This window comes from Cyprinodon tularosa, unplaced genomic scaffold (assembly GCF_016077235.1).
Source record: "Cyprinodon tularosa strain WSP-4 unplaced genomic scaffold, ASM1607723v1 ctg290, whole genome shotgun sequence".
NCBI classification, from domain to species: Eukaryota; Metazoa; Chordata; class Actinopteri; order Cyprinodontiformes; family Cyprinodontidae; genus Cyprinodon; species Cyprinodon tularosa.
This window is the reverse complement of record NW_024038997.1, coordinates 29714-42016: the sequence shown is the minus strand read 5'-3', so window position 1 is coordinate 42016 and position 12303 is coordinate 29714. Positions and strand designations below refer to the sequence as shown.

Sequence of the window (12303 nt, the reverse complement as noted above, 5' to 3'; positions counted from 1 at the left end):
CTATGATATATCATTCAGGAAAACGTTGTTCAACATTTATTTTCTTCTCTTAAGCTCAACTGGAGACAAATTAGTTTAAAGGAGACTAATAATAAAGTAAAATAACCTTTGTATGATTTCCTTTTATGTTGTGGGTAAAACTTGTTTTAATCCAGTTTCAATGTTTTTTCTGCCAGCATCCTACATCCTGATTTTAACCTTACTACTCTACAATGGAAAAGCTCAAAATCTCTCCATTCGGGATCAAAACTATTTTCTCAGATTTCGTTTTGCAGTCAAAGGTAGTCCACATCATATAATATTGTAGCTCTGAGAAACTGAGTTCTATTTTGTAGGTATTCAGAACTTCCTTTACCTTTATATGAACCTCAAATACCATCTTTGAATTCAATAAACTCATTTCAGTTTATTTATATAGCACCAATTCACAACATGTCATCTCATGATAACCTTTCGCCGCAAGCTGGATAGTCACGAGATCTGAGTTTTCAGTCTGATAACTAATCCAGCTTGAAAGACTCCCGCTATTACCCCCATCTCGTAACAACCAGCAAGTTGGACCAATGACATGGCAGCAGTGTTTTTTGGGGCGGGACATGTAGGAATGACGCTACGCAAGAGGACTCACCTGTCGATACCCCAATGACTCAGTTTTAGCTAAAATAGGGACAATTTCTCGTTTAAAAAGGAGCAAAGAAAAGCACTTTGTGCATTTGTAGATGGGAGAGATGTCTGTGCTTTTCTTCCGAAAAGTTTGATTTATCAGCTTACGAAATGTCATAATTCATTGCTACGATTAGCTGATGGCGTATTAATTGAAGGCAGGTACTAGCTGGCACGTCACCCAATCAGCTCGAAGTATTGTACTAACCGTCCCACCTTTTCATGGAGAGACTGAACGGCAGCCATCCCAGATTGATAACGTAGAACTCAATTTCTACACATCAATCTGGCTGCTGCCAGTTTAATCTGAAAGCACTTTACAGAAAAAATTCAAGTTGCAATTGAGCATTACTCATCGTTATTTAGACTATAATCATGACCGGAGTGAATAAAAGACAACTGATACAATACAAAGTATTAGTATCATGGATTGCTGATTTGTGTTACCAGTTATACAGATTCATTATTATCTGTATTTTTGCCTTTAATATATTGGCTGGTTTTCAGTTATACTGCCCAGTGTAAATGTTACACGATTCGTAAAAGACGATGAAGCATGTTAGAAAGTGATGTTGCCAAAAGGTTTCCATCTCCCTGTGCTTCATTCTTCTTTACACAGGAGGTGCTCACTGTGGTTCAGGAATCTGAACTACAGACCATTTTAACCACTAGGCAAATGTTTTACTTCAGAAATGAGCTGGCATGACGGCCCCCTGCTGGTGTAGTTTGGCTAATTATTTCTCCATTGGTTTATCACAGGGATCATGTGGGGTCGAAGTGATCCCGGATTAAATAAAAGGGGCCGTACTGTCTCTCCCTCCTGTGTTACTGACTCCTGGATTAATACCTGCTCACCAGAGCCCCAAACATCACCTTCATCCCTGGACTTTGAATGACCAATCAGGTGGTTGCTACATGGACTTCTCTTTGCATGTTTCTATTTCACCTTATCCTGTCTTTTTGATTACACTCACACCGTCAACACACTAGACATTTAAACCGACAACACAGAGATGGATCCTTTTTCTAACAATATGTTTTTGTAAAAAACTAAATAAATAAATGCATGCAATTAAACCAGTTTGGGAGATGTGTCCCTGTAGTGGGTAAAAAATATTCAACTATTCACCCCAGTTAAATAAACAGAGATTGATGGATTTCACTCTGTCAGCACTTTATTTTCATATCTTTGCAAAGAAAGAACAGTTCATCATACAGCCCTTACTGCTTGGTATTCAGCCCTGTTCTGCCTGGGCAGAGTGTGTTCCTGTTCCCTTTACTTACAATAATGGAAAGTAGTCAGAGTCAAAACAAATTACTGACACTTTGGTTAAACAGTAACATGTTCAGAATAATTGTTGAGAAAGAATCTGGCTTGTTTTGGAAAGAAGCTATGTCTGGTCTACGTACAAACACCCTCAAGCAGGGGAATTGTGTGGCCTTGCAGGTGAAACAGACTGAGTGAAAACTTTTATAGATAGCAAATAGGATAAATTAATATATGAAATATGAGAAATCGAAATTTTCTGACCACAGTCTCCCTTTCTTTGATAAGGCTTTTGAGCTGGGTTATCACACTGGTGTAACAAATGCAAAATGTGATAGCTTAACATAGGCAAACTCTTATATACAAAGTAGGGCTGTCAAAATTAACGCGTTAACGCAAGATGATTAATTTCTGGAATTAACGCAATATTTTTTTTTAACACTAACGCAGTCCCGCCCTGTTTTACCCACAAATCAATTGTCCGACATGAGCGAGATGAAGGAATCAGAAGAACCCGTTGGCCCGCTGGATGGACAGTTCGAGTATAAAAAAAACTAAGACAGGAAAATAAATAAACATGTTGTGGTTTTCTCATACTGCAAGAAGGACTTTTCGTTTCACCGAAGCACCTCCAGCCTTAAATATCATCTTAATGCCAAGCATTCATTTGTTTGGGCTTCAACTTCAGGTATTACGACTGCCATGCGTCACACCACCCTCACCTAGCACAGGGCATTAAGTAACAGTCCGCTTTACATTCTGAAAATGTCAACCAGTTAGTTTGCCTTAACAACTGGCTAAAAGATGAATAAATAATAGGTAAAATGACCTAATGTAATTGTTTAAAAGTCAAGTTGTTTGTTTTTAATGAAAAACTTTCCATTCACCCATCCTGTATTTGCTAAAATAAAAAATAAAAAAAGCAATGGCTAAGTTGCCAAAATTGTTGAGAATTAAATTCTTTTTTTGGATTTGTCTTTAATAAAAACTAAATGTAATACCCATCTTGCTTATCATTCTGTTTTGAAAACTACACAGAAAATGTGTATTTTTCAATAATATTTAGGCTAGTGATTAATCGAAATTAATTCACGAAACCTTGTGATTAATTAGATTAAAAATTTTAATCGTTTGACAGCCCTAATACAAAGCAAAGCCAGACCTGTTTATATGTTATCATAACCTACAGGCCTGTTTCTGCTGCTCTGCAGTCAAACTTATTCAAAACACCTGTTTCCTGCTCTTTCTAATATCATCAAACAACAAGACGGAGTCAGATTATTAAACGCTAGAGCTAGTATTTTTCATTCTTCTGTTTTTCATAAAAATTGGACCTGGAATTCCCTGTTTTGCCAAGCCACTGATGGACATTTGATTTGGCATTTGATATCTAGACCAAGACCAGGAACTGTGTTTCAATCACAAGTCTTGCCAGGCTACTTGGACCTGTTTGTTGATCTCATCTCTGACCACAGATGAGTGATCCAAGCCTGTTGCTCAGGCCAAGCTTCAGCAATGCTGCCTGCTGAGAGCAGCCTGCACTCAGTATCGTCACGCTCCTGCAACTCTGCAGAGATGTTCTGACTGCATCAGGTTTTCATTAGAAAAACCTTTTTAAAGTCATAACATCGTGTCTAGTTAAAAGTTCCCAGACTCTCTGCTTCCAAACAAATCACATGTTGTCAGGTGCATTCATTTTTTGGTGCTTACATTTCAGAAAAATCTGTATTTATTCAAAAAATGATTTCGATAATGATCAAATAAGTGCTGTGATAAGTGGTATGAACTTTTTTTTTTTTTAACTATGTTTTTCAACAAATGACAGATCTTCAAGGCTGTAAGCTTTAGCTCCACTATACAAAAAAAAAGCTGCAATATTTCTCCTCAAAGTCAAGAGCTTGGCGTTTGGGTGGGTTCTGTTTCAGCTTGACATACACAGATAACTGTTATTATAAGCATCTGTTACTGACAGTGAAAAAGTTAAACATGCAGACTCATACTCTAACAAGTGAGGTTATTTAAGTTTTTGTTTCTGCACTCTTTCTTAGTTGCTACTATGCTGGAGCCTACTGCTGGCAGGGAGTGAGTCCAGCTTTGAGTTTAGGTATAGAGCAGAATAATCAAGCTGCAGCTTTGCATTCCTCTATTTAAAGACATAAAAAAACACCTATTGACAAGACTGATTATCTTCATATGACATTTTTGACTGTACTCATTTGTCCCTCCCCCCTTTAAAAAAAAAAAAAAAAAAAAAAAAAAAACTAAGACCAAACACTTAGTGTTTTAGTTGTGGCCACTATTAAAAGGTCCTTAACAACAGCTTTTCATTTTGCTCTCTGGTACACATAAAGCAGGAATGTATGGTCATAAAAGAAGCTTAGTTAATAACTTAGCTGTGGAAAAAAAACAGAACTGGAAACAATTATGGAAGCAAATGGGACAGAAGAAGTGACGTTAACTGGAGTGACAGTTTAGCTGTCTAGTTGGAGAAATATGAGTGTTAACTAATTAATTTTTAAGAATTGCACTTACTTTGAAAGCAATTGTTATTGTGGGTTAACTTGTACATTATAGTTCAGTATTGTAGCATCGTCAATAAATCATCAGAGAAAAAGAGAACAGCAGAGGATATACCAATAAAACAGAGCAAACTTACCTTATCGGAGTACACAAAGAAGAGGGTAAGAAGTATCAGCTCTGTCAGAAGAATTATCAGCAGTACGATGAAAAACTGTTGGCGACAGAGTAAAGGGTTTTCAGTAGCTGTTCTAAAGGAAAAGAGAAAACACAACAAAAATACAACTACTGTTTAAAGGTATTATAAGCAACACAATAGCGTAAATATTGGTAAGCAGATACTGCAGATGCTTAGGGGCCCAGTCACTGACAACTGGTTGGTCCCCTACGCAATTGTGCACTAGGACGTCTCTTTGCAGACGTAATGGTGCGAAAAATTCCACTTAAACCCACCTGATACTAGGTTAACTGACCGGACCTTATTTATACTCCAACACATGCAAGATTTCAACATGATGGTGAGTCGTTTTAACACGACACCAATAGCAAAGCAGACTGTGGTACTGTTAATTACTATGTTACTAACTGTGTATAGTTCATTAGACGGTTCGTAAAATATACACTCATATATTATGTTTCAAACCGCAATAAAGATCTTAAAAGAATGATGTATTTTATTTTTTACCACACGACTTGGAATTATGGGTAATCCAGAGCGTTGATTAAAATCATAATGTACAATGGGTTAGTGACGATGGATAGCAAAAACAGGTACTTATATGGGGCCCACCCAGATAATGTTGCTTACGGGCCTATTGTTGTGTCGTTACGCCATTGAAGCAACACTTCACCACTACGTGGGCTGTTGACTGTCTGTGCCAATTGGAAGAACATGTTAGAGAAGAATTAAGTAACTCCTAACTTTATAACACCATTAGCAAGATAACTTTATTTTGGGAAATAGCAAAGTAATTATGCTATGAACAATGGATTTCACACTTTGCATCAAAGGTTGCACGCTTGGAAATGATTATGTTAGAAGACTGTTTAGTTCATAAGGTCATTGCACTACGACGGAAATATCAGCAGCTTTCCCATAAAAGAAATCTAAGTCAGTTGCTCTTACACAGCTTTAGTATTGGCAGTTTATGGGCTTAGCTGAGAGAGGCCGCTATTCACATGAACATAAATACATGTGAAGCCAGCCTGGTTTGTAGACAAGAGAATGTAGAACGACACAGATAGATAATGTGTGACGTTATATCATTTTTTATCCAAGAAGATTCATTTAGTTCTTCACACCATCAATTTTTAGTTCTTTCTATATAAACTATTGAATTATTGCTAATTGCTCATTTAAAGTTGTGCTGCTCCAAAATTTTACAAAACACACATGATCCAGAAAACAGATGGCATTGTAATTGTTGAATTACAACATTTTGAAGAATAACCAAATATAGTAATTACAGACAAAGTGTGGAAGTTAATTATAATGTATGGTCTGGAAGATTAATTAACTCATTATCCATACACATACATCAAACATTTTCATAAAGCTATCCGCTTGGAGGGAAAAACATATGTGAGACATATAGATGCATATAAACGCAAAAATAATTCAGTTTTCAATTCTGAAAAATGAGGCTTAGCCATCTGAGTAAAGCTAATTATATACAGCTTCATCCATGCATGTTTCTGTCAAATGAAACAAAATCAAATTTTAGGACCTTAATCATTATGATCTAAGCAAAACCTACTTTGTTACCCATTAATGCTCAGAAGAGTTTCTGACCTCAGACAACCACCATCCATCCATACATTCATTTTCTGACACGCTTAATCCCAAGTAGGGTTGCAAGGGCTGCTGGTGCCTATCTCCAGATGTCTACAGGCGAGAGGCGGGGTACACCCCGGACAGGTCGCCAGTCCATCGCAGGGCAACACAGAGACAAACAACCATTCACACACACACTCACACCTAAGGAGAATTTAGAGAAGCCAATTAACCTAACAGTCATGAACTGTGGGAGGAAGCCGGAGTACCCGGAGAGAACCCTCGCATGCTCAGGCAGAACATGCAAACTCCATGCAGAAAGACCCTGTGCTAGGAATCAAACCTGCAACCTTGACCCTGACAACCATTTCTGTCAAAAAGCCTTCAGCAAAAACTGTTGTAGGGCAACACAAAGGCTGAGTCTAAGAAAATCTATGCAAAGTAATACCATTAAAATAATGTTCTAAAAAGAGTTTAAATACATATTTAAAAGCATCATAAGAATAAACCCTTGATGCTTCACGCTTCTGATGTGAAACTATTTAACTTTTACTCTTTTGTTCATTTGTTTTAAAATTGATGTTACAAATATGTTTTTCTGAATAATTTTCCGTTTCATCAGACATCTGATGATTTCTCTGATATTTTATTCACTTTATTGCCATGGATTAGTGCAGAAATACAGACATTAGAGTTATCTACACTTTTCAATTTAAGGTTGTTTTACTGTTAACAATTTTCCTATGCTTAAAATTTGGTTCTGTTTCAGAGATGCTCTTAAATAGGTTGACTATCAGAACCTATGTTTTTGGAGACAGTCTTCCAAACTTCTGCTATCAGTCAGATTTATGCTGGCTCAGTGCTCACAAAGCCAGAATTAAGCAAAGTTTTTGAAACAAAGAATTTTGCTTCTATGCTCCTTAAATCTAGAACAAAGTGGGATGTGTAGAAACTGTTTCTTTTAAGGGGTGAAAACATTTTCGTTACTGCAGCTGTGATCAAACAATCTGAGTAAAGAAACATTCGAGCCATCTGTCTTTATAAGCCTCTAATATCTTTGTTTTCATATTTTATTCTTTCATGCAATGCTTTTATACTGTAATATTTCCTTTCTGCCTTTCTTCTGATCTTCATAGATGTTGATTTCCCTGTGTAATAATGGTGCCTTGACTGATAATGTCCAGTTTTTTTTTGGTATCAATGACACCAAAACAATCAAGGAACCTCAACAAGGACTTAGAAAAAAATCAAAAAACAAAATAGGAAGTCCCAAACTATCATTTAAGCTCCCTCTGTGATGAAGGACACGCGTTTCCCTCCTCTATTATATTTCTTGCTAAGAGAGCACAAGAGCTGAAACTGATCCCAGTGTGAAGATAATGTGTAAACAGAAACTGTGGAGAAAGCCTGGACCGATCAATCTCTGCATTCTGCAGTCCATCCAGAGTTTCTTTATGAAAAACAGCTTAAATGAAAAGTCAAGAATAACAGGTCTGTTTGATTCTTTTTTTAAAAGATATACTGAAGTTATTTGTTTGTCAAAAAATGCAGAAATCTGTCCTTTTTGAAAAGGGAAGAGCATGAAGACAGAGATAAAATTCTTTGGAGGTAGAGAAATGGTTAATCATTTATTTTTAGGGTTTTTATTTGCAGGGGGGGTTGGATTAAATTCTTCTGAAGTCTTGCATCATGAAACCTCCTTGACGCTGTTCAATATTTACAGCCTCCTCTGCACAGCATGGGAGGACGCAAGCAAACCTAGATTCCTAAAAAAAACCTCTAATTAATTCAAGGCTCATTTGGAAGTGCTGGTAAAAAAAAAAGAAAAAGGGGGGGGGGGTATATTTCTTATTCAATGGCCAACATAAAACAGTTTCACAGCCTTTTGTTGTGTTCGCATCTGGGCTGCAGAGTTTATTGTACCAGTGTTGCTCTTTCACACTCGACTGCTGACTACAACGGCCTGCTTTCTAAATTTTTCATGTCTTTTAGATATCTTCCTGTTCTCATATGTACTTCTATTTCTTAGTATACTGTTCTTGGCTGTAAAAAGAAAAAAAAAACATACAGAGGAGACTGAGAAAATACTGCAGAGGATGTCAGCGCTTCGAATGCTCTGTAATCCAAAGAGAGTTGTTGTCAAGTAAACGGTTGGTTCCGTCTGCCTCCTGAGATCCAAACGTGTACTGATCTTTGAACGACATGACACCATCAGCCCCAATAACAACTCCCCCTTCCCCTGGGTGCAAAAAGAAAAAACAACCCAGAGTCTCCGACAGTGCTTCCATAAAAAGGCTCAGCATGGCTTGATATGCAATGCCATCTCCCGATGATGTGGCAGGAGATATTCTCTACCTGACATTTTGCCTAATAAGAAACATCTGTACTTTTAAATTTAATATTTTACATTAAACCCTTTTATTATTCACAGCCTCCAACTATCCTTCTCCTGCCTGCACTTCGCTTTCCTCTGCTTCACAGTTGTCAGCCAGGTGCAGGAAGCCATGTCTAGCACCAAGGATTTGGAAAGGCTTTTGACTGATGCAAGAGCTTCAAGGGATTGTGTCGTTTGTGATGTTAAGCAGTCAGGGGCCTTACTTTACCTTTGATTTAAACTTCCTATACATTAAAGTTTGTTTTTTTTTCATTGCAAGTCTACACAAACATCCTTCAGTCAAGCAAACTCTCATAATTAGCTTGTGTCTCAGATACAACACTTTTAAAATTATAGCCAAACAGTGTAAAGCCAAACCAAACTAGGGATTTTAATGAATAATAGAACATTTTAATTATTTATCTCATTAATATTGAGTGCCTTTCAGAGTACTATGCCCATATGGTAAAATAATTTGCTGATTTATTTTACAAAATTTCCTGCTGAGGGACAATCTGCTTACTGGAATCACATGATTGAGCGGTTTTGTTCTTTTTTTTTGTTGAATTATTTTTTGTTTTAGTTGTGCTCCTGTTTTGTTGCCTTCTACTGTCTCTACACACCAGGAAATCTTTATAAGGCCACTATGGCTCACAGGGCATCATTAAGTCATGAGAAGGTACACTTTTCACTCTAAACAAAATGTTTTATGGTTTATAAAAAAAAATTTCATAGCACAATAATGCTTAAAATGATTTCCACCTTTGTCAGATGTTAATCTAAAATAATTTTTATCAAGGTGTTTTTTTTTTCAGACACACTAATATATATATATATAAATGTAATAAATTCATAAAAAACAACAATTTATTTACATTTAATTTAAAATGGCAATTCATTAATATTTACACCCACTTCAATATTTAATGGAAAAATCTAATGGCAGTAGAATCTACAAACCCCTCTTTTCTTGCTCAGCATCCCTTTGCCCGTTTCCACTGGTGTTCTGATTCTTTTCCCACACTGATGAGCTCCCAGTCATTGAGGTTGGAGGAACCCCTTATCATCCTCCTAATCTTTAGCTCCCCCCACAGATTACCTTTTAAATTCTAGTCAGGAACCTGTCTGGATCATTTGAAAACATGAATACTGCTTCGAGTCAGAAGAATCATGTTGGTCATATTTACGGATAACTTTAAACCTAAACCTGCCTGGGGTGTAAATATTACTCAGCTTCACTAAATGTTGTTCACAGTAGTAGTGTAGAAGTTAATATGCCTGCCTTTTTTATGTTCAATCTGAGACTGAATATAGGGCCAAGCTAAATATTTTTAAAAACACCCACTGACAGCAGATCATAGTTTTCTAAAGATCTCAAATTGATCATTTCCCTCCTTCCTCAATTGTAAGGCTCTCAATATTAGAAGTCATGTGTCATATTTGAATAGTCTTGCCCTCCAGCTACCTTTGTATATTAGATTTCTTAGCTCTGTATTGGTCCCATAGGAACTGTGTGCAGTTTTTTTTTTTGGGTTTTACACCGGTGCATGACATGAGCAGAAGCAGATGACATGTAAGCGCTTAAATTTCTCAGCAATTGTAAATTCCTTTTACTAAGCTCTGATTTTATTCTTCCACTAAACTGAGAATAAACTTAGTCTATCCTGGAATAAAAAAAAAAAAAACAAAAAAACACAAATCAGACATAATATAGTGACCACCTCACTAATTGGGTAGCGTTGCTGCTAAAACGTTGCGTATCAATAAGTCTGGTACTTCATAAGTTCAGGACATCTTCTATCTTTCAAACAACGTTATGTGCAGAATGAAATTCTGCCATAATCTTGGTGATGATGACTGGCTTGATTGTCCATTTACTTGCCTAGGTCCACCCAGTTTCTCATCACCATTCATCTGTGTCACCTGTTCCAATCTCTATTTAACCCGCCTGCTTCCAGTCATAAGTGCCAGATTATTCGGGCCATTGGTGAGAGTTCTCTAGCATATATGATTCTATTCTGATTGCCTGATCCTGACCCGTTCTGCCTTTGGACCTCTGAGCCTGCTTGTTCCTGTTCTGATCTGTTTGCCTAACCTGTCTTCGGACTCCTGCTGGATTCTGCCTGTTGATGACCCTGAATCTGCTTTCTGACACCAACCTGGATTTCCCTTCAGTACCTCTTCGGATTTCTGACTCCTGTGAACCTCTTTGACACCAACTCCAGGTCTCCCTCGAAAAAGAGATTTTATCTCAAGGGACTTCCTGGTAAAATAAAGGTTAAATAAAATAAAAAAAATAAAACCAGCTCTGGCTTCGTTCTCCAGGTAGTCCTGCCTTTCTTCGCCTGCTTCAATCTGATCTCCTGCTTGTTCTGCAGTCTTCAAGACTTCAGCATGTGGAACTGGAACACGGTGTGTTGGCAGCCGTGCAGCGGAATCTACCTTCCTCTGGGCACGTACTGAACTTAAAGACCAGAGGCTCCTGCCTTAGATGCCCTAGCTACCACCGTCAATCAGTCGATTTTAAATTAACGTCTGTCTCGTCTTGAATACCTGGTCCTCTGTTCTGAACCTTGACAAATTGCATATTTTTTTATAAGAATTTCAATTTTTTAAAGGTTTGATATCAAAAATATATAGTTTAGCATTACTAAAAATGTTTGCACTAATCAAAATGACAAAAAACACAATTACTGCAAAATCTATTACTCCAGCTTTGTTATAGTTAATGAAATGGAATTAGGAATGTAGTCTAACTTCATCTGTGACTTTCAAACTTTTCCTAAATATCTTTTCTTAATAAACATCCTAATATAAATATGCATTTATATTAAGATCAACATAAGGTGTTAATGTATGAATATATGTATGTTTAGAAACTTAACTTACACTTAGAAGCAGGCACTTGTTCTCCTTAATAGCACCCAGGCAACCGAGAAAGCCCGTCACCATAGCGATTGCCCCAACAGCGATGACCATGTTGGCAGCGGAGAGAGAGGGGAATGAAGGCGAAAAGGTGGCAAAGCTGCCCTGTGACACAGAGAGCCAGATGCCCACGCCAAGCAGCCCACAGCCACATAACTGCATAGAAAAGACAACAAAGGTGGAAAATGAACATGTTTGTGTATTTTTCAAAGCATTTTGTATCTTGTCTGAATATGCTGCTTTCAAACTCTCAGATTGAGTTCGGCCATCAGGTACCCACATCATCAGACATGGCTAAAATACCAGCTAGAATGATGTTGATTGCAGCAACCATAAACAGTTAGCTGCACATGTTTTTATTACGAGATTATAATAAATCCAGAACAAAAATTTGTAATTACAGTAGTTCCACCTTTAAAAAGAACATCTTCCAGACATTTAAAAATCAGAACAGACATAACTTTATCTACAGGAACTATTTCTCTAATGTTACCCCAATGGTTCCTGCTGATATGTGGGACATTTCCAGAGTGAGCTTTATTGCAAGCTAAGTGTTTAAGAAAGGGTCCGAGGTTGTGATGAGGTGGTTTCTTTTATGGAAATAACACTGGTGAATAACTAGGTTACAGCCAACAAAACAACAAAACAAAAGATTGATATTGTGTTGTTATAATATCATTTTTTAAATATATTTATCTTTATGAGATATATGTTGGGATATACTGTACATATATCAAGATTGGGTCCTGTGCATAATCATAAACTGGGAGGATTGTCTTTAAG

The 12303-nt window shown here is 37.1% G+C and overlaps 1 protein-coding gene across 1 annotated transcript in view; it reads right to left on the bottom strand.

The window, feature by feature from the left end:
* Positions 1-11713, bottom strand: part of tspan9a (tetraspanin 9a) — a 49057-nt gene extending 37344 nt beyond the window's left edge. The window contains 3 exon segments of the mRNA XM_038290973.1: positions 4587-4661; positions 11485-11679; positions 11681-11713. Of these exon segments, the coding sequence (XP_038146901.1) occupies positions 4587-4661; positions 11485-11679; positions 11681-11713 (303 nt within the window).
* Positions 11714-12303: the final 590 nt, after the last annotated feature.